This window comes from Pagrus pagrus (assembly GCF_965226575.1).
Source record: "Pagrus pagrus genome assembly, chromosome: 7".
Classification (NCBI taxonomy): Eukaryota; Metazoa; Chordata; class Actinopteri; order Spariformes; family Sparidae; genus Pagrus; species Pagrus pagrus.
Window position 1 is genome coordinate 14,185,827 of NC_140191.1, and position 23,905 is coordinate 14,209,731.

The following is a 23,905-nucleotide window of genomic DNA, read 5'->3' on the forward strand; positions in this document are numbered from 1 at the left end:
CTCTGCTTGTCTGGTTTCATAGGGCTTATAATCAATGCACTGGGCAACTTCCGATCAATACAACTCATAGCACTTCAGTGGCTTCTTTAACCCCCTCACCTTGCACACTCAAGAGCACAGCAACATTTACTGGGGTTGATATGTATCTGCACACACGGTATATACTCATTTACACAAGAAACAGATCAGATGGAAGATCTGATGGAAGATCAAAAGAAGAAACATATTAGATTGTTTTTCGTTAGCTGTTCTCTGTGGAGGAAATGTTAATCCACTTCATCATCATCGTCTTCTTCTTCTTCTCTCTTTTGTTTTGCTTTCACCTCATCCATAAGTGTCATGCATCAGGAAACCTTGTTAGCCATGCTGGAGGCATGACTCCATGTCAGTCTATGTGTTGGTCGGTCCTTCCCCCACTTTGGTCCACGTCTTGAAGGGTTGTGATTAACCGTAATAAAATTTTCTACATATATAATTATGTCTGCCACAGGATCATCAAATCAAATTTTGGACAGATATTGTTTCCCAGACGATGTATTATAATGTCTTTGGTGACCCCCTGAGTTTCCTGTCCTTTCCACCAAACACCTTTAAAAACTTTTTTTTAAAAACGGTACATAATGAGTCTGACAGTGTCATGGGAGTGCAATGTTAGACCAGTCGACTGCTTTTCAAAACCTGGTGTCTACATTACCTCAAATGCAACCTAGTCACTGGGTGACATCACTGGAGGCAGTTTATCAGATTATATGCAGCTTCCTCTGGAGCCACAAAAGGTTGTATACTACTCTTTCACATATGCAGGCAACTCTCCAAGACTTATAAACACACTTCAACCTGTAAATTGGTAAACCCTTCACCGCATAGAGCCCTTGACATGGCTATAGACTCATTCCTGTGTTTCATTATCGTTTATTTTATTTTATCTCGCTGTCATGATATGCATGATTCTGAGCCTACCTAAAGACAAGTCAAGTTATTTAAAAAAACAAATGACACACAATTAATCCTAGATCCTTGATTCGGATAAGGAATATCACCCCAAAAAACAACAAAAACACAAAAAGTTTTGACAGCAAAAAGGAAGACATTTCCTCAAGCCTGGAAAAACATCCACAATGCAATAGGTGCTGTAAACAGAAGCAACAATTATAAATAAATATAATTATATTACTCTGATTAAAAATGACTAGGTAACAATTTATAATAACCATCATTAATAAATGGTAAATGTATAGTTACAAGTTCATTCGAAGTTATTTAACATTAAATAAATAACGTAATAAACCATTTATTAAGCGTGTTACCAATTACTTTTAAGTGCAGCTAATCAATTAAAGTAATCAATAGTTGAGAACTATTTCAGGTGTCAAACAGATCCTGCATATACGGGAAAAGGCTGGTGTTATTAATAAATCTAATAATAAGACTAAAAACAACAATACTTTTATTATAGTATATATAATATAATATCATTTATATAATATATAATATAATATTTTCCGACTTCATCTTCCCACTTCTGAACCATGTTCACTGAAGAGGAAAACACCAATGACTTTTTATTTGGGTCACAAATATGTAGTTTATTATAGTTTTAGGGATTTCTCAGCTGGTGGGTCACCGTAGTTTTGAGCCAACATTACTCAAACAGAACAATTTGTTGGGGATTATTTTCAGCAGTGGATTAATACATCTCTGGTGAGTTTTTCCAGCAGGATGGTGTATGAAGGAACGCAGAACAACTGTGTGGCTCACTGATGGTTGTCAAGAGCACGGAGCTCTATGTCACAGTGGAATAACGTACATCAGGCTTTAATGGTTGTTAGTAGGATCGTCAGTTCTGGCTTTTTACAGGATTTGTTGACTACAAGAAAAAAATATAATATCCACAATTTCCTTTCAATTCTGATTAAAAGAGGAAAAAGACCTTTTTAAAAATACGCGCCCCTTACGTTAAACTACGCCGCTCTCACTTTGTCTACTGTATCTATGAGCGTGACTGAGGGTTCGACTGATATTGACTTGCTGACCTTTCATCAGAAATTGGATTTTGTCAGCGCAGTTTACCAGGTATTTTAGTGTCAATATTCTGTTTGAAAAGCTCATCTAGCTTGTGAAATATTCATAAAAAAGATTATGCAGTCAGCTGCAAAATGTCAGGAATCAGCAGTCAAACAAAACATTTAGTTTGATTCTGGGCTTCAGTAATAAAACCTGCTGCAGTTAGTGCTTCGGTTTTAAAAGCTGCACTCGCCCGCTGAATTGACTCATTTGTCTACATCAACTCAAGGACTATGTTTTGAATTGCAGAGTACAAAACCGAAAAAAAAAAAAACCCAGAGTGCATTAATTCTCCTCACATGACGAACACAGCAGCCCACTGTCCTCTTCAAGAGGAACGTTTCGACTGCAGCCTCTCAGATCAGATATCTCAGCTGTTAAGTAGGACGCCGTTAAGCATTCATCGCCAACCACTCTCTTAATTTGACTACGCGCTCCGAGTTTAGACACATATTACTCAGCCTTTCCTCCAATACGTTATTAAGCAGAATCTACATTGCGTTTTAGGTTCATGAATATATATTGCAAGTCAGCCTCCTGGAAAATAGAGTGTGTTAGTGTGTTACTGTGTCTATTCAGGGTCGCTGTAGATGCTTCATGGCCTTAATGGTATTAATTAGACGTCACACAAACACACACGCAGTCTAGTTTGTTAATCCTCACTGACACCCTCCTCTGTTGAGTCTTCCTGTTTCACATAATTATCAAAATTTGAGGGATTGAATATGAGATTCGGTGTCCGTTCTGCCATTAAACTCACACAGACATACAGACACACGCTCAGAAGGAGAGCATGAAGTAAGTGTTGTTCATTTGTTCCTCATATCAGTGTGGTTATGGGCCACTGCACAACAATGGGAAAATACCATCTAGCTTCGGCTCTCCGTTGATTTCCTCCATCGGTTTGCCCAAAGCTCTAGCTGTCTTTTGGTCTTTATTCGCTCACACTCTCTCCTCCTGACTCCGTCTGTCTCTCCTCTGCTAACATCTCATTTGTACTCGCTGAGGCAAACTAGGTGCAAAGGAAGCCAACATTGTTGTGCTAATGAGAAAAATGCAGACTTGGATTTCAGAATTGCATCTATTTAGACACACAGCCGGCTTACTATATGTGAGTTTACCTCCTCTCTCCGCTCTCTCACCGCGTTTACCTTCAGCCTGTCTGCTGGACGTTCAGGTTTGTTTTCAGTTCTGCCTGTCACACTGTCAAGAGCATTTTGTTTCTGCCTGTTTCTGCTTCACTTACTCTGCCTGTATGGTGAATGACTCGCCTGTGACAAGACGTGTGTGCGCACATGCTTGCCTTCTGTTCATTTTCACTTTTTTATACCGCCACTGCCGAAGATTCTCGATTGTAATTGGCTGGCAGGCGTCCATTTATTTCTAGTAACTGGACACGTCTGATGCACTTGTTTGCCGTTCTAAATGAATGCATCTGCATTAAACTTGAGATAAATACAGCAGCAGTGAGGCTAAGGATTTGTTCATACTTCAATAGGGACATGGACAGCTGCAAACAGCAGATGCATGCACGCTACAATCTGTGGCACTTGAAAACAGGATGTGATCTCATGACAGCAAGCAGAAGACCTCCTTTGTTCCGCTGAACAGCAACAACCGAAAGTCCTTTTTGGATTTTTGTACTTTCCAGAAGATCACGATGGCAACAGATCTCCTCACAGAGCCTCTCTTGTAAACAAGTGTTCACTTTTTTCTACCCCATACACAGTTGGAGTGCTTGTCGTGTCATGTGGACCTCTGCAGGCATGGGCAGATGGATGCAACATGCATGAATTGGGTTTAAGTTGAAACACTTTAATATTGTGATGTTTGATGAAGTTCAACATTTTGGAATATACGCTTCAAATCAGTTTCTTTCCAAGAGTTAGACAAGAGGATCGGTACCACTCTCATGTCTTTGCATTAAGTATGGAGGTAGAGCGAGCAGCCAATCAGCTTAGCTCAGCATAAAGATTGGAAGCAAGTGGAAATAACTAGTCTGCTCCTTCTGTGTTCAAAAATAAACTTACCAACACCCGTAAAGCTCACTAACTAATGTAAAGTTTAAGGTTCACAAGGGTTACGTTTTTTTTTTTACAGGGAGTTACATGCTGCAACCGCTTACTGATGACCAACAGGCGATCAGAGCACCTTCCCCAAATCTTCTCATCACTGCAGCTCTGTTTACATGCACACTATAATTCCACTATTTTTCCGAATATGACAATGTTACACATTTTATAACAATCACATTAATTTTAACGTTAATTTTCATTCACCATAAACAGCTGAGAAGGAATAAGTGTTGTCGCGACACTGGAATTTCTGACTTTGATACATTACATTGAAAAATATTGATATTCAATACCATGTTCGATACAGCAGGGAAAAATTGACACAACATTGAGGGTATATATTTTTAAATGAAAGATAAATACAACAAGGCTTGTGTACTGTGTGTTCAGCACAACAGCATTTAAGATAAATAACTTTTGACCATAGCAGAGGAATGGGAGGAGTACTCAAGAATGAATACTGTAAGAGTTTCAAATATTCAGTATCGATATTTTTGACAACACGAGGAGGAAAATTGCACTTTTCGCAATTCGCACAAAAACCTGAATACTTTGTTCATGTAAATGTAGTCAGTGAGGTTACCAGCAGCAGCGTTCAGGTAAAAGCACAGGTGTGAATAATCAACTCTGACTGAAATTCACTCAGGTGCTTCAGTTTCAGGCTGCTGGTTTTGTGCATGCTGGCTCACTGTCACACTGCCGTGACTTATCGGCGCACTTGACTGACGTCTCCCATCATTATTGGTATCAGTAACACCTGTGCTCTTCCCACTGTGATGAGTCAAAATGTCTGCTGTGAAAACGGCTTCATGACAGGCAGACGGACAAACTGTTGTTCATCAAGAAACGGCATAAAAACACGCAACTCCATTTGTTACTGTCACATTTCTGTATGTGTACAGATTGATTAAACAATGTACAATGTGTTAGTAAGTGAACTTTAGCCGTGTTCGTAGGCGTTTTTGTTCAATTTGGACAGAACCAGGCTGCATACTCACAACTAGAAAAAAAGAGAAAAGACTTGAAGCAATGATCGCTTGAAGTTGGAGGTAGGTAGGTTGTGGTATGTACACAACTACCCTTGACATATACGGTATATGTTTTCATCTGTGTGTATGTGTACTGTGTAATTTGTGTATGAGTGCTTTTCCTCTTTCTTTTTGTCCAGCTGTGCATAAGTGTGTGATTAGTGTGTATTGATCAATGGCTTGGTGGACAGCATGCAGAGATAATGAGCTTTTTGAGCGTCTTGAGTTCAATCTGCTGGCAGACACACAAACACTCACACTCACACACACTATGCCAGGTAGTACCTTAATGAGGCTTTTCCCCAATTGTCCCCACCTCACCCTTGTTGACACAGATGTGAGAGCAAATACACGTCGCTTGACGACGCGTTACTCTCGTAGTGATAAGTCGCCCGCTACATGTGTTGGTAATGCATACGAATCTGTGTGTACTCTCCCTGTCAGAGCGATGCCTCGTTGCAATCAGTCTCCAGGGAAACAGGCAGTAGACAGAGGAGCGATGTCACCTTAACAGGATAAACACACAGACACACACTCGACTGCACGTAGACACACGCCATTACGGCCCTACACACTCAATTAAATCCAGACAAAGGGAGATGTGAATGCACAGGCACACACACAAGCAGGTGCATCCATAAGGAGCTGAATACACAGACCTAAAGACACTCCATAGGTGTGTATCCACAGAGGAGACAACTCAGTGACGTGAATGTTGACGCTCCCCCCCCCCCCGATGATGCAAGTTATAACACACCCATGTGTACCAACGCACTCACACCTTCAGAGAGAGGTAGCCTAGCCTTGTTACACTGAAAGAAATGAGCATATTTGTACCTGTTAGTAGCAAGACCTGTGGGACCGAGCGTCCCTTAGAAGCCTGTGATCTAGAAGATGAAGGGAGTGTGGAGGAAAAGAGAGGAGGAGGACGAGGAGGTGGAGGGGGAGACCGGCGCAGAAATGCTGAGATGGCTGATAGCTCCTTTAGAGAATATGGTGGCAGTTGGTGAGTTTAATTCCCCCGATGATCCGAATGGACTGTCTGAAAAGCAGCACGCAGCCGCCGTAAGTGGCCTCGCAGAGAAAGGTCTGTAAAGGTCTCCCAGTAAATGTCTGCGAGAAATGTCATCGATAAGGGAGCGAGGGGTGTGGGGAGGGAGAGGCTGAGGTAGCGCGGGGGGAATGTGGGAGATGTTGTAAGCCTGCTGAGATGGCAATGACCCCCTTGGGGAAATGGAGACGTATTTAAGAGAGGATCGTAAACACTCCCTGCAAGTGAGAAGAAGAAAGGAAGGAAGACAGGAAGGGGAGACTGGAAACACTGCTGCCAATCAGTGAAATCATCTCTGCATGTGCTGAAAAATGGACAGTGAGTGGGCACATGCCTCTGACACACACACACTCGCACACACACACGCACTCACACACACGCAGCACCCATCTGGATGTCGAGGTGTCAAGTGTGTGTATTGACAGTGTGACAGGTGATTCGGACAGCAGCTGTGCGTTCCCTCAGAATAGCCATGTTCCATTGCAGGCCTGAAACGTGCCGTGGAGCCGGGGCCCCGAGGAGCCACATGGGCCTTTGTGAAATGATCTATTGATCTGACAGTGACAGCCCACATGCTGAGGTCCCAGGTGTCCGAGGGCCTCAGTTATTCACAGATAGAGACACATGTCAGACAGGAGACCCCGTCCCTTTTAACCTGTTCCTAATAAAATCAATAATAGAAGCTCATAAAAGTGTTTTTAAGAGGCATCGCGTTCATCCTGCATGTAACATTTCAAGTGTCAAGGTCCTGGGTCAGCAGCAAACTGGTGACGCTGATCATGAAAAGAGTTAAAAATACAGTGCGACACACTGAAGATGTACAGTACAGAGCCCTCTGCAAACGTCTGAAGATAAGTTATGATAGCAATTGCTTTTGTCTTGGTTGCTTTTTGTGGGGAAAGCTCACAATTCTTGCCTGAGAGCAAATTAAATTATTTCACATTCATGAATTATTTCATCATTTAATATTCTCTCTGCATAATCTGTCTTGGCTCAACAACTGTGATTGGACATTTACAGTATAGGAATTCACTGCTGCTGCCTACAGCGCTGAATACCAAGAGTGTAAGAAGTGTTCAGACTCTGTAATTAAGAAAAAATGGCCAACATCACACAAATATATGAAAATACTCTTTTGCAAGTAAAACTCTTCATTCAAGTAATTGTACATAAGTATTATCAGCAAAATGTACTTTAAGTGTCAGAGTTAAAGTGCCTGTGTGCTGAGTGATACATAATTGTATTTTACATTATCAGATTGCTAACAATGATGCTGATGAAGTTTTTTGAACAATTTATTAATAATTTCATTATCCCATGACTCTCCTCCTGCTCATCAGTAAAAGAGAAAATACATTTTCTGGTATCCCTGCCCACTTTATCCAATCAGGATGGAGAACTTCATGAAGAGGCGGTCCTATCTGCTTGTGAACGTGCAGAGAGCGGGATCCGATTACTGTCCGCGTTCATGTGGTGACGTAGAGAACTGCAAAACGGACAGGAAGTTAGCTAAAACGACGGCAACACTTGCACTACACAACTGTTGCAGCTTTAATTAGAAAGCCCATTAAAATCTTAATGTGAAATGTAACTTGTAGCTATAGCTATTAAATAAATGTGGAGTAAAGAGTTAAATATTTACATGTGGAACAAAGTAAAGTAGAAGTAGCATGGATCTGCGTCAAGTGCAGTACTTAAGTAAACGTACTTAGTTACTTTCCACATAAGCGTTATTTCCTGCATCAGAACTTACTGATCTCAAATGTGGCCCTGATCGTTCACTTTGTTCTGAACTTGACTGAATAAACAGCTTGATCATTGATGATGGACGTTATGATACAATGGGTAGAAAATCTCATCTGTAGTTGGTGCTGACAGGGTTCGAAATCTGTTTGTGCACATACGCTTACTCACTATACCCACAGTCACGAACACAGTGTCCTTTTCTGTTAACCTCTCTCCCTTTATCCTTCCTAACACACACACACACACACACACACACACACACACACACACACACACACACACACACACACACACACACACACACATAGCATCCTACCCACCCTGTTTAGTTCCATTCTTATTCTTCATCTCTATTTTGGGAGCAACATACAGCAGCTGGTTTGGTTGAGAAACAAATGCACACACCGGCGGTATACGCTGACCAGTGGGTTTACAGCTATTGTCAAAGACATACCGGTAGTCTTAGGGTGTCATTAACAGGATATATATGCAACCACTGATGTAGATTTTCAATAATGAAAAATGATCCGTACATATCTCATTTCCACACACCACCTCTCAAGGATGGCTGTCAATACACGACACGTACCACGCAGAATCCATTTTCAGCGTGCGGGTTTGTACGACACATGTGTGCGGGGATTGATCGTGCATGTATGTGTGGGCGAGTGATTATCAATAATCAATAGAGGAAATCATTCAAGGGATCCCCCCCTAGACTACTTTAAAGCACTGCACTTCTCCCTCTGCCGTCCTTCTCTCTCTCTCTTTCATCCACATGATCTCTATCCATTTTTCACAACAACCAGCGGGCTACTTTCCACCTCAATTATCTAAGTGAGGGCTTGAACTGTCTGGTGGAACTCCGGTGTCTGTTGGAGTCAAACCAAATCTGCAACCATAAAAGCAAAAAAAAGAAAAAAAAAGAAAATTTAAATAGACCTTGGCAGTCGGCATGAAAAAGTGAATTTTGATCAGGGTTTGCTGAAAAACCTGAAAGGACATTTTGCATACTCTAACTTCCCGTTCTTAACTAGATATCTCAATGAACACGGATTAACCAACAGATAGCACAATGGCCGCCCTGCTCATGTTTACAGCTGTCCATCAATTCGTATTGATAGGCAATTCTGCCCAATTGCGATGAGGACAGTATTGGTTGTAGCTTAAGAGCCTAAATCAGGCTTTTCATTATCGCCTTTCCTTTTTTTCTCTCCTTCCAAAGCCTTTCATTTCTCGCCCAGCCTCTTCTCTCTTCCGATCACACTCCCCCTAGTTTGACGCCCACTGGAAGAGCACGAGAGCAGAGGGAGAGAGAGAGAGAGAGAAAGTGAGGGGGACAAATGAAAGAAAAAGAAAGGAAGGAAAGAAAAGCAGGATAAAGAGACAGGCGTGGAGTTGAATCAGACAGAGAAAGAGAGCATTACCAGTGTCTGCCGTCTCCTTCAGGGAGGAGAATAGGTCGACAGAAAGGAGGAAAAGAGACGAGGAGGGACTGAGAAAGAGAAAGATTCGAGCCATGAATTTTCATTAAGAAAAAGGCACGGCCTCTAAAACTGAGGTTTTCATAAAGTAATGAGAGGGAGACAGAGGCAAAAGGAAAAGATGCCAGCCAGCAAAACAGAAGAGGCAGATTTCTTTAGCAATGACAATAACAGAGAGAGAGGGAGAAAGAGAGAGAGAGAGAGAGAGAGAGAGAGAGAGGAGTATCAACTGGAGACCACAAACAGAGAAGCAGGGAGATAGAGACACACCCAGCTGGCCTATTCTAATAGGCTACCTGAAAATCTGCGCTCTCACATGATCCTATATCCTCCTTAACACGATCAGTGATCCATATATGACAAGCTGCATGGGTGGAAGTAATGTTTCCACCTTATTACCCATAGAAAACCAACCCTGTGTGACACGACGGAGAGACAGAAGGGATGGAGCGAGGACAAAAGTATCAGGAAGGTGAGCACAACATGCTCAGAGGCTCACTGGGACCCTTTGGCACACACACACACACACACGCACAGACACACACATACAAAAACACAACCAAAATAAACAGACAATAGCAGCCAGGGGCCAATTCAGCTTATTACACTCCCCATTACACAGACAAATGAGATCCCGGCCTCCTACTGATAATCTGCCCCCCATGTCCTCTGCATCCTTGTATTACATCACCGAGAAGCAGCAACTGTCAAGTGTGGTCATTACAGTGCACAACCCTCCAACAACATGGGCATGGTGCTGGTCACACTGAGTGGTTTGTGCCAATTACGAATTTGGTGATTAACCGGTGGGAGCTGGCTAGTTTTCTGGCCACTGGCCCGACCAAAACAGCCAAAGCCGGGGCGACCAATTAAAGTCCCTGGTTCGTTCTGGCTGGATATCTTTGATATGTATTTTACTTTTCCTCTCACTTTAACTGCCTACTATCAAAAATAAAGGCAAACATAGTGAAGAAATGCTTAAAAAGCGCCAAATTTAGTAAGGAGTTTCCAGCAAACTACCAATGCCCAATGCTACAGCCATTATAACAGCCTGGTGTGACATTGTGGACACCTTTAATGTACTGAGGTGACATTAAAGGGGCAATCTACCAATTTAATATTGCACTTTTATAAAGTTGGGGGACTTGTGAGAGACGGATTAAGAACATAATGGTCTGAATCGCAGCAGCAGAGGCTGAGATATCTCAACTTTAGTAAGAGATCCACTGGATCCTAAATTTCCCATAATGCAACTCAAGTGTGTTATTCTGACTATGTCTTTCAAACTCCACATCATCCGTTGGTGGCGCAGGAGTTCTGCTATAAATTAGCGGTCTCCAAGCCCAAGCAAAGATAACACTGATGACATCACTATGACATCATCTCTACGTGACAAACACAACTGTAGCCCCACTAACCACAACTACTGAACTGATCTTTTATGTGTAAGACCAGTGATGTCTTTCCCCTCACCTTGGTGTACACGCCCCACGACAGCTCCGTCTCAATCACCATGACAACGATGCCAAACATCCCGAAGATGAGAGCATAGTCACTCAGCCGCTTCCTCTTCTCGAACAGCGCCCTGCGATGCCCCAGTTTGTAACCAATGTTTTGGTTCTTCCGTTTGGAGGCCTTGGAGGTGCTGCCCCTGGCCCCGGTGCCCACTGCCCCGACCCCACCCTGCCTGCTGCCCGTGCCCGGCTGCGCCCGCCTGCTCTCCACCAGCGCGTGGTTCTGGTGGTAGATGGACATCTGGTTGGATGTGGAGTCAGTGATGTCATACCCTCCTCGGGGGTACGGCGAGTCTTCTTTGGATGAAATCACAATCTCCGGAGGGCTCTGGATTGGGGGTTGATTGGTAGAGGAGTGGGCCACCGAGGAGGTAGGAGGGGCTTCTCGCTGTCGGTCATGTCCCCCAGCGGTCGTCGCCCCGGCAACAGCTGAAACACCAGCCTCTTTGGTTTCGCTGCTGCTGTCTGATTCAATGAGGTTCCTGCGGGAGGCGCTGAGGCGGCTCAGGGGCTTCATGACCCCACCTGTGTACTTACAGGAGCTCATGGCGATCTCCGTGAAGGGGTTACTGTCCCTGCGGTGGACCAGCGGGCTGGCCTGTCTGTGTTTGCAGCCCCTCTCTCTCTCCCTGTCCCTCTCACGCTCTCTGTCCCTCTCCCGATCCATGGAGGGCGAGTGGGAGGAGTAAAAGAGGGCGTTGTAGACTGGGGAGTTGTCCCCACTAAGGCTGTGCTGCGAGCCCAGGCAGGAGGAGAGTGGGGTGCTGGTGGGGTGCAGGGCGTTGGGGATGGGTGGGGGCAGAGGCTGGGCTCCAGAGGATGACAGGGGCAACTTGGGGAGTGATGCTGGAGGCAAGTTGGGCGTGGCAGGGGACGGGGACGGGGTGCTGCCATTTAGGCGGTCGAGGCTTGATCCTCCCATGTGGTTGGAGTGGTTTGATCCTGGCTGGTTGCCAGCGGCGGAGGGATGGGATATACTGCCCAGGGGAAGGAGGAAGCGCTGGTCCTCATCCTCGCTCCCTCCTAGCAGAGCCAAGCTCAGAGAGGGGGGAGGCTCCATGGTCACGGATGTGGCCAGGCACCTGTCTACAGACAAACAGAAAACAAGAGAAGAAGAACTGTCAAGAAGAAGCACAGGGGGGAATATTTATCATGACAGGACAGACAGAGAGAGAGAGCGGGGCTGAAGAGAGGAGCTTTGTGATGGATAACGGTTAGTTAAAAGAAATGAGGGAAAAGACTGAACTCCAAAAGCTGAAGATGTGTGACAAAGAGGAGCAGCGGAGTGAAGAAAAGTAGCCATAATTGGGGAATATGTTCTTCCTTGAGTCGCATTTGAGTCAGCTGCCCAGTCAGCCCCTCTCAGCGGTCTCTCTCTGTTTCCCACTGTCCCTCTCATTCTCTCACATCTCTCACATGCTTCCAGCCATCTATGCCATAAAATGTCATCTGTGTTACATTGATGTTAGCCAGGAGGAGGGTGCAGATCCTCCATGGAAATGAGCTCAAGCTCAGAGACTAGAGGAGGATAATCATGCCACATCAGTCAGTACTGATAGCAGGAGAAGTCCTGTGACTGCGTGTGAACCTCAGTCAAAGCACAAGTTGTCTGCATTTGGTTGCATTTTGATTGATCCAAAACAATAACCTACTTTCAGCGTGATATAACCAGACACCTTCACGGCCCCCTCCTCCCCGTCTGCTTCTCTACCTACCTCCTACCTCTTCTCTCTCAGTCCCTGTCCCCCAGGTTAGTTGTGTTGAATCACTGGCTGGATGAAAATAGACCACCACACTTTTTCTTTTTCATGTTGTCACGGCCATCCCATCATCTTTCCGCCTCGCCTCCTTTCATACAGGTCCCTCCACAGGTCCACCTCGCTTTCGCCTCTCCGAAATTGCGCGTCGCTTCCCCCCCCCCCTCCACAGATGTTCCCCTTCCTCGTCTGCGCTCACACTTGATACGATCACTTCGCGTCTTCCTCAATCACCAGCGCTCTCTCGACGGTGCCCATTCCCGATCCCCCGTCAGTCACAATCGACTGGAGATGAGGAGGAATAATCCATGGTGACTGGATTAAAGAAAAAAGAAATAAAAAATCGGTCAACCTGTGGCTGCCAGCACGTCAAAAAAAAAAAAAATGTGCATGAAGAAGAAGAAAAAAAAACGCACAGCTGGACGTCAAGTAACAGTCCTCAGATGAGCAGTGACGCCTGAGATTTAATGTGTGACTCCACCGACTTCCACTCAATCTACAGCTCACTGTCTCCCCGGATCCGTCTCTCACTCTCTCCTCCAACTTCTCTCCCTCTTTCTCCGCCTCCAGTGCTGCCGTCCGCTCCCATTGGACGGAGTCAGACAGGCGAAATAAGCGCTGAAAACAGGTGGCAGGATTTGCAAGGAGGTACCCGCCACACACATGTATCATTTATTGCACCCAGGTTATTATTATTGTTATCATTTTTTGTGCTGTAGCCTCAGGGAACATCTAACGTCGTTGCTGCCTCGGTATCATAAAGATGGCCAATCTGGTCGTTCATGGCACTTGTTACGCCCACAGAAGGAGGCTGGAAAATCAATGAAACACACATTGAGAGAATTATTTTTATTTATTTTTTTGCATTTATAAAATAACGTGTTGAACAAAACTATGATGCACTAAAATAAAAAAACCTGCAACACATGGCGTGGAGGAGGATGTGGAAACAGGAGCGTCTCCGTGCGCACTTCTCTGTTTTCCGATTAAACCGAGTAATTCAGAAAAACCCCTTTGGATCATTGATGGTGTGTACTGTAAAAAGATAATACACTAGCCTCTAACCATGATGGGTTTTTTTGTATTTCCTTTCTTATCTCGCGATGATCTGCGGGGCACCTGCTGCGCACATTGCGGGGATAAACAAAGTTGCGGGGAATTGAATTGAATGTGATCTGAATAATTAATACCTGAAGGACAATACTCGATGATTAACAGGATACTGATGTGAGCATTTTCCGTCAGGGATTCCCTCATTTCACTCCTAGCTGACTAATCAATTTATGATCCCAACTCTATACAGTCTATACAGCGTAATCCCACATAATTAGACTATTCCACCTGGCCTAATTGGTTTAGTATTATGGCTCCCTGTGTGCGTTATGTGCGCCCTTTAATCGGATGAGCGCAGACGCGGAATTATGTGGGAGCGGATTAGACCGTTTCCTTATAACGGGTCAGCCTATTCTGTGATTATGCAAGCTGACAGACATAAATAAAGCAAAAATCCTGAATGAGTCCTAGTATTCATACAAACAGCAGCCATATGCTAACGCCTCACTCAGACAGTAAATGCGCAAGACAGACAGACAGTGGAGACAGAGAAACCATGTGTTTCTGCTGCCGGTGTCATGTTTATTCGTGTGTTTTTGTTGTTTTGTTCTCTTAAAGATAGCCTTCATGTGTCTCCTTGAATGTGCTAGGGGATTATTTCATCCGTCTCTTCATGAGGAGGGGAAGTAAACACAGTAATGTGTTGTTCTCCCCCCTGGCTGAGTCGTGATGGGTCAGTGATGGAGAGTGACTGGCTCAGCAAGCGGGAAATTCCTCATAGAAAGGCCTGGGGAAAGGTCAAAGGTCAAGGCAGCGCCGTCATAGATAAAAAACATTTACTGTGGACAATGGGACAGAAATAATGAGACAGAGAAAGGAGGACAGAAAATATATATATTTGGGAGTTCATCGGTGGCCCACATCTGATTTTAGCTTTAGACTGAGGATATTTATAAGATTTCCAAGACAAGGTTATTAATAATAGTACAAACAATACATAATTTATAATAATAATAATAATAATAATAATAATAATGATAATCAGCAACAGTTTTGATAACAATTTAATCTAAATGATTATTGTGATTGTTCAAACAAAAATATTAAATTTTATTGGGCTCCATCTTGATTAAATTGCCAGAATGTGCTATTTTTCTATGTTTATATAATTGTAAAAAAGATCCTTGGTTCTCAACCTTTTCCAAATCAGGTTGCCAAAATTAAAAAAGACATCGTTTTTGTGTGTGTACATCCGCATTTTGACTCACAAACAGATCCAAGAAAATCTATTTTAAGGCTAATTATACCACTGATGCAATGTTAAAACTGTTCACCAAAAGCTCACAAAATATGTTTGTTGTATGTTCTATATATATTTTTTCTCAACAACCATCTGGCGACCCCTGGAAGCTCACTTGTGACCCACTCAGGGGGTCCCGACCCTGAGGTTGAGAACCAGTAAAATAGATATCATGAAGTGCCACCCCACTGTCCTAAAGAATGATTGGCTATCTGCCCAGTGAGAGGCGGACCTTTATTCAGTATTTTCAAATGTGCATTGTTTTGTTTTGTATCTAGCCTATAAACATATAAACATATATATATATATATATATAATATTTGTATGGTGCCACTCTGTTGTGATAAATAGGAATATTTAGCTTTTAAATCTCTTAAAAGACCTGATTGTAAGTCGCTTTGGATAAAAGTAAAGGGAAAGTAACAAACTGTAAGACACTGTTATGTTGGTCATTAAAATAGACATAAGAAACTGGAAATTAATGCTATTCCATTATGTGTATTTGTGCACATATACCGCCTATAAACCAGTGCTCCACTCGGCCCCCTCCCCTCAAACAAATGTGGACACGCCCTGATATGGTTTTGATCTCACCTGCACAGTTGGTATAATCCTCCCCCTTTTTCCCTCTTCCTCTCCAATAAAAAGACTCATCTAAATTATGTAAAAGAATAATCATCTGGGCTGAACTTGTTCTGGCAGCAGTTTCTTCACAGCTGCTCTGCCAATAAAACACAGCAGAGAGAGAGAGAATGAGATTTGACAAACACAATACGATACAGCGAAGCACAGAAAATGGGAAAAAAAAGGGCTGCCAGAGAGCCAGGGGGACATTAGGACTGACAGAAAATAGGAACGGTGGCAGGCCACACTGTATATCCTTCACAAGTCTTAATATTGTCGACAGAGGTTAGGGGGCAGCAGAGTAAGAGAGAGTTTGGAGCAATGAAAGCAGAGGGGAGTGACAGAGAGGACGACTGATGGGCCCGCTGAATGAAAAGGTTAGTCCACAGTCCTGCCCTGCAGCACACGTCAGATGCATGGGGCGAGAAATATGTGAACGAGAGAAAGTGAATAACAGAACACAACCAGGAATAATAAAGTGGGATGGCAGTTGCTATGCCAACGCTGTAGTATACAGATGAGTTCTTCGCACGCCACGTGAGCCATCTCTCTTTCTCATCTCCCTCTGAGTTTAAAGCCACATAAAAAGCTCGACTACAAGAAATGAGACGGTATGAATCACGTAAAAAACTTCCAGTGACACAACAGGTGGGTGGATGGGTGGGCGGGGGAGGAGAGTAATGTGTCGGGGGGGAGAAGAGGAGGGAGATGTAGAGGAAATGTGAGGATTTGGACAATGAGGGTCAGGAATGAAAGGAGAGAGCGGCTGAATAGATTCTGATCACAAGGACAAACACACACATATTTTTCTAACATCGTATTAGATTAATAAAACGTGGGTTATTTTTTCATGCCGCCTCCTCTGAGCTGTTGAGTGCCCCCTCGAAAACACAAGGGGTGGAAAACAGCACTGAAGTCCTTTACTTAAAAGGCCTAATTTGATGTATTGGGAGATTATTCACTTCCTTACAGAAGATCGATACCAATCTCATCGCTCCGGAGCAAATATGAAGCTGCAGGCAGCAGCCAGTTAGTTTAATTTAGGAAATAATCCAGGACACAACCCTCCGTAGGACAACAAAATGTCATTTTTACACTTCTTTTTGTGTACAGATTAAATATACTACATATACATATATTAATTAGTGATCTTTAGAGGTGCTTGTAGGCGGATCCTGCTACCTTTAGACAGGATCAAGCAAGTGTGTTTCTTCCAGTTTCCAGTCTTCATACTAAGCTAAGCTAGCTGTCGGCTGGTTGTGGCTTCTCATCGAACTCATGGCATGAAAGCAAAAAGGGGATTAACAAGATGTTCTCCAAATCTCTCTAACTATTCCTTATAATAAAAGTAATTATACCATATGGATATGTATACGTTTAATACAAACACAAATCTCAGCTTTATACAGTTGTCCATGTTATCATCATGTCATCCGACAGGAGGGCACCGGACAACATGTGTGTAATTTCTGCTGGTCAATGTCATCCATGAGCTCATTATTATTTGAGGAGTCTGGATCTCTTCAAGGATCATCTTTATCTGTACGTTCAGACACCCAGAGTCTGCTGAAGGGCAGCGTGGACCCAAGTAAACACACAACGTTAAACACTCTTACAGGAGAGAATCAAACATGATCAATTTCTACTCTCTTAAAATTATTTTTTTAGATTTAGATTCTTAGATTTATATATATATATAAAAAGTATAAGTATGAAGTATAAGAAAAATAACCATTAAATTAACAGTAGACATAATCAAAGCTACAACAAATTCTCAGTAACATAAATATAACATGTCCATAATAGATAGAAGGGAGGAGTAAAATACTTCTCTGGTCCTAGCCCTGGTCCGACATGCATGTGCAAAGTGACATATATTAACTCTGGTGCTGTCACATACATACAACACAATTGAATTACAGGGTTTTACAGATGCATGAGCTACTTTATGTGAGTGAAATGTAAAAGAAAGCATCTAAAACTGATCACATTACAAGTACAGTAGCATCAGACGGAAAATACTTATACGAAGGTTCTTGTGAAATGTGTTGAATAATGTATGCTGGCTAACAAAACCACACTGACGGAACTTCGAGGTCGGCTAATGCAGAAAAAGGAAATGAAGAAGTTGATTTTTCCCCCGATCAGACACCTGTTGTTGGACAGATTTATGATAAACGTCAGAGAAGTGGTGAGTAAGTGCATTACTGCATGGCTCTCCTTAAAAAATCACTGGGCTGGCCCCACTATATCAGACATGCTCTTATCGTTGCCCTACGATGGCTCCACTGTATCTTAATGGCCCAGATTGCATTAGGGGCCTGGAAGCAGCGCGGGCTAACCCACAGCCTAAAACCCGACAAGCTGTATGCAGATGGATCTGTGCACAGCAAACAGCACTCTGATCTGACTGCCTGAGAGAGACTAATCAAATACAGAGAGCAGGAGACCACGGGGGGTAAAAGATACAGAGGAGGAGGGGGTGTGGAGGTGGTGGAGTGAGCGGTGGAGACCGCAGAAGGCTGTGTGGGTAATGCGTCCGCTCTCCCATTAAAGTGGCGAGCAAGCAGCGCGGAACATCTCGCCTCCAAACAACTGTGCCCTTTTAATGAAAGGACTGACACACATGCAGGCAAAGACACACGCATACACACACAACATATTGACACAGCTTTATTAGATGTCTGCCAGAAATTGCGTGAAACACCAAACAAAATGCTAACCGCTTCATGTCAGGCCTTGTTTTTTGAGATATAAAATATTACATGGGCGCAAAGCGTCGACAGCCCTGACTGACTGCAGGAGACAGTTGGTTAATAGTGCTGCTACAAGTGCGTGCTGCTGTCACGCTGCTAATATTTGGAAGTGTTTGAAGAGTTCAGAGGCTAACTACAGTTTCACACTGTCAGCATGATAGCAAAGTGTATGCTGCTCTGGTGCTGATGTACTGGATGTGTGTTTGTGTCAGCTGTCTCCTGACTAAAAGTCACCAGTCAGCAGACTAGACACTGCCGGATTTCCACTCATACACACTTTTCCTGTCACTTTAACATCCGAGACCCCTTTTTCCCCTCTGAGGTTTGGGTTGATTTTGGTTGACTTTCATGTTTTTTTTTTTTTAGGTTGGATACTGGGCAGCAATTCTAGTCGTGGAGTCTCTGATCAGCTGCTCTTTCTTCGTGCCCAGTTGGTTTAAAAGATGTCGAGTCACCGCTCCAGCCAGGCAAGGTGATTATCTTGGCTTTTGTCGAAGCTAGCTATCACAAGGCCAGGGACGATGGCAACATCATATTCCCAGTTGCCACTCACAATCCAGATGATGACTGTGGCCAGTGCTGCCATGCTCTCGACATCACTCCTTGGAAAGCCTCTGCTCCTCCTGGTCCAGCTCCTCTGGAACAGCGTCTTGACTGACATTGTGTCCAAGAGTGTTTTTGATGCTGTCCTGCAGCATCCGCAGGTTCTGTTGCCCCAGATCCAAAAACAGCCCAACTCAGGGACTCTGTGCAGACCTTCCTCATTATCACAGTTATTGTCACTTAGTTTCACTTCATTAGTATAACCATGGTATGTTTTTGCCCTTACCAATCGGTTGCAACTGACATATCTGTCCTTCTGGTATAATTTTTAGTGCACCTGAAGTTCAGCTTTAGTTGAGGATATAATATGTACGAATTCACACTTAAATGTCTAAAAATGACTCGACCTTTGTTATATATTGTAAGATTTAAAGTTGTGTACTTACGTTACCCGGAGAAAAAAAGGAAACTGTTTGTTTCATTTCATCTGTCGCTACTTCCAGGACAGGAAAGTCAGCAAACTAAACTAAATTTGTGTTTTTTGTGTTTTTACCACCAGCAAAACAAGCGTAACCATGGGATCATTACTGTACATAAGTCGTAAGTTGCAAAAGCAACAGCACACCATTGAGGTGTGGTCAACTCTCACTCACCAGAGACTTTGGTTCTCTCTTCTTTCGCCTCGTTCCTCAGTGATGCTGTTCGTCTAGTGAAGTAGCCTACAGTTGATCAATAGGAGTGAAGATAAATCCAGATCCTACTGCTATTTGTTATGAATATAGCGAGTATCTTTTCGTTATTTTTTTATTTGCCAGTAGAGAGATAATTGGAGAGAGACACGGGAAATGGAGTGAATCTCTCCTTCCCCCCTGTAAATAAATATTTTACCCTGTTTTTACAAGACACACATCTTTCCAACATTCTGACAGCAAAATTGAATTTTTTAGAAACCAGCAGAAAATGATCTTCGTTCGACACCTGTCTCTGTCTCAGCAACAGACTATCAGCTGTTCCCATTTGCAATCCGAATATTAAGCTCTGATTGTTCAATTCTTCCTCCAAATGGCAGAAACACTCATCAATGAACACAATACCAGATCCATTTGAGTCCCTCAACAAATGTGAGATACGTGAAGTAATTCAGTGAATCTACTTTTCCCCCTCTGACCGCTGATCAACTGCATAAAGGTGTGGTTGTTCCACCCGTCAGCCAACACCACCCTTTCTTCTGCTGATTGAAACGGCAGCGATAGTTCTGAGAAGCCGCGTCAAATTTAGTCCCGGTTTAATGCTGAGGCAGCGGAGAGTCAAGGTCTCAAACCTTTTGACAAAGGGAATGTAATACTGTATGCTATGTGTCACCCTTGATTGAAGAGGCAATTGGCCAAGTATGTGTGCAGCTGTCCTGATACTAACATTTATACGTGTTAAAGGGGTTCAGAAGCTAATTACAGTTTCAAAGTGTCAGCGTGATAGTAAAGTGTATGCAGGGTTTGTGTTAGTGTGTGTCTGAGATTCTGCAGTCTCCCTGAGTCAGCTGTCTCTTATCTCACAGCTAAGTGACACTGCCTGATTCCTGCCAGACTTTTTGTGACACTATTTCTTAAAAAAGTGCTGTCGAACAGTAATGCCAGTTTTGCTAGATTTAATGTAGTGTGTCTTCATAGTGGTGACCAAATTATACTGCCACTGTACTTCCCTGGTGCTATTGTACTGAACAATGTCCAAATATCCATTCAGCAGTGTCATAACTGACACTATAGCTTTGGTGACTATATAATAACATGCAGTAGCCACCATTACATTCAGCTACCAAATGTGAAAAGGGAAATAATACAAGCGTCATAAAAGTTGTCAATATGCAAAGCAAAATCCAAATAGCTTCTGTTCCAATTATCATTTGTAGAGAAAAAAAGCATCATTACATAAAAAGAGGAGAAATTTATTTTCCTCAATGCAGAAAAAAGTGTAAAGTGCAAAACAAACCAGCGTCTCTGCACTTGCATCATTACATCTTTGTCAGCAATGAAGTTTTCCCTCATTACCAAACTTTTCTCTGCCTTTCTGGCTTCAGCCTCCACAGGAGCCACTTTTTTTTTTAGTTGTGCAACCTGGTAAGGGGACGTTAAAAAAATATGTTTATCGGCAAGATACCGCAGCTCGTCTCACACATGAACGATGTCGTGGTTCTGATTTTGTCCACTTGTTATCGTTCTTTTGGGCCGAGCTCAAGGTCCACTTGCTCGCTTGCTCTGGAGCTTCTTCATCAACAGATTGAGATTACTCAATTGCCGTTTAACTGTAGATGTTCAATCTTTTTCTATAATTATAAGAACCTCTAGGACTTCTCATATATGCAGACGTTGAGATTGTTTTGTTGTGTTTGGTGTTTTTCTGTCAACACATATACATAATGTATATATTCATAGCACTGAGATTTATAGTCAAATTGGGATTCTTATGGTTGTTTTTTGCTTTGGACAGTAGCCTGGCTGTTGGTGGTAGCCATGTTGCTAACGTGCCGTTTGCCACAGCTACCGCTACCTGTAGCTGCCATTAGCTAGTTAGCTCAGCAAGCCGTGCAGCTAGTGCTCTTTATGAACTTAGTCTGCCCAGACTGGGAGCTCGGAGCTCCAGAGTAGTGTTGGTGTTGTTTACCATCATACTATCACCTCCTGAAGGTATAAAGTGGCAAGGGGCTAGCTGGTTAGCATGCTAACTTCAGTAGATATATCTGCAACACAAAACACAGAGGTATGGTCAGAACTGTTTTCTATTTCTCAACCTTTTTGTTCATAATTTTAGTTATTTTTCTCAATGTGTTAAAGTGAAATTCTTACATATTGCAGCTTTACTTATAATAATTGAAAAACCTTGACCTGATGTTGGCGCCACAGTTAAAGTCAGGGGATCGAAAATATGCTCTCAAAATTTGATGGCAATTCATCAACAGTTGTTGAGGTTTTTCAACCCACTGACATTAGAAGGTTTGCAATATTCAACCTCGGCTTGCATTACTCGAATGTGACACCTTTAGGCTTCATAGTTCTGGACAGCCCGATCCATATGAACAAAAGGTGAAAGTAAAAGCAAAGAGACTATTTAAGATGAAAAATTAATGACACTGTAACACTCCATTATACAGTCCCACTACTGTACTCCATTTGGACACATACTCCTACACTCAATTACTGCCCCATGATATGACGCATTATACACACTGTAGGTGGGCTTCATAGAAAGTGCTGCATGATTTTTCACCATGGCAGTAACATTGTCAGTCTTAGTTCTTTCTGTGCCATTACCACATTACATTATTTTGTACCAAACCCAGTAAAATGGCAGTACAGTTGTGACATTATTACACTGCGGCCAGGACCATTGTATAAAACATTAGTACCAAACTGAACATACCATCCATTACCCTCACAGCACCAAGGCCCCTCTGTTCCTTTCTGATGCCTCAAGGACTTGGGTTTCCGTCCCTCCTGTCACACCTTCGATGGCCAGTATAAATTTGCACCGGACTCCACAGGTTCTCATGATCTTGTGTTTTTTTAAGCTGAGCTCCTAAGCCATCTCTCTCCCCACTCAGCCTTCATGTATTCCCTCCTTCCCCTCTCTCGTTTATTTCCATTGGAGAGCATCGATTGGCTCGTTTAAGCCCTTCGGTCTGGACTAATATTTCACTCCATGCAGCCCTGATCCACTTGTCCATCCTTCCTCCCGTCGTGCTTTACTCCTCTCCTTCTACCATTAGTCCTGCCCTCCCACCATCCAAATACTTGAAAGGAGGAGAGACAAGCCCTCATTATGCACACAGGCCATTTGGACTGCACAAACACACGTTTAAATCACTATTTTCCACTTGAAGGGAACCTCATGATTGATCTCTAAGCTCTGACTGTAAATGGAGGTCTATTATCATACAAACTGGTAGAACCAGAGGATGCCTTTCGCGATTTTTCCTTCAGTCAGAAGTTGCTTGGATCACACTTCTACACATCCTCCTCTAATGAAACAGGCCGTTTCGGGGGCATTAACAATAAAACTATTTATGAGGCTCTACACTGATTGGCTGGTAATGATGCTGCCGTCCTGTCCCTCAAGAGAGACAATTGCTGCTGAACAGGAAACAAGACCGGATCTGATGCTGCGCACAACTGATTCAGAAGTAGACACTGAATATCACTATTTGTTCCCAGTGACACATCGCCACGAGCGGCAGCTCCAAATGGCTTGTTCAAATGTTCATAGTGTTACTGCATCACATTTAAACAAGGCTGAAACAGTGCCGAGCATCAGTGTTATCCGTTATTATGGTTTTACAATGCATAACTTCATCTCTGCAAGATTACACCAAAAACAGGCACATTTTTGATTTCCATAATACCCACTTTTGGGCCTATTGCTCATTTGGTTGTCTATATATCTTTGCACTTTTGATGCCATTTGCATGTGGTTAGATGCTACTCGGTTGCCCTGGTTGAACCAAATGTAGGCCCACACTCATTCACTTATGCAGAACCTTACCCAGAAAAAGTCCTTAACCCAAAGCAGCCTATTGGAGATGCTGGGGCATGATGTCCTCACTTTTAAGGGAAGCTATGTGTAAGATATTGCCATAGTTCAAAAATGAAATCTGCCAACAAAAACTAACCATCGCCTTTCTTACGTCATATGTTGGTCATGGAAATGGGCTTTTGGAGTCCGGAGGAAACTTACTAGGCCTCATTCACAAACGTAAATAACAAAATCTGACAGTGAAGTGCCTTTAACATATGACCCATCAGTCAGCTAAGAGGGCTACTAGCCACACGACCAACTCCGCATATTGGCTAACGGCAGGTAATAGCTACAGCCATACCTAAAAGGAGATCAATTCATATAAAGTGCTGGTCAATAGATAA

At 43.1% G+C, this 23,905-nt stretch overlaps 1 protein-coding gene across 2 annotated transcripts in view; it reads right to left on the reverse strand.

Annotated features, from left to right (window-relative positions):
* Window positions 1-13,230, reverse strand: part of kcnn3 (potassium intermediate/small conductance calcium-activated channel, subfamily N, member 3) — a 50,705-nt gene extending 37,475 nt beyond the window's left edge. The window contains exons 1-2 of one of the 2 annotated variants that reach the window (XM_084358373.1): window positions 12,685-13,230; window positions 10,922-12,048 (exon numbers count right to left, since the gene is read on the reverse strand). In XM_084358373.1, the coding sequence (XP_084214499.1) occupies window positions 10,922-12,022 (1,101 nt within the window). In that variant the 5' untranslated portion in view covers window positions 12,023-12,048; window positions 12,685-13,230. Of the gene's footprint in view, window positions 1-10,921; window positions 12,049-12,677 lie in introns of both variants that reach the window. The other variant, XM_084358372.1, reaches the window with a different exon arrangement.
* Window positions 13,231-23,905: the final 10,675 nt, after the last annotated feature.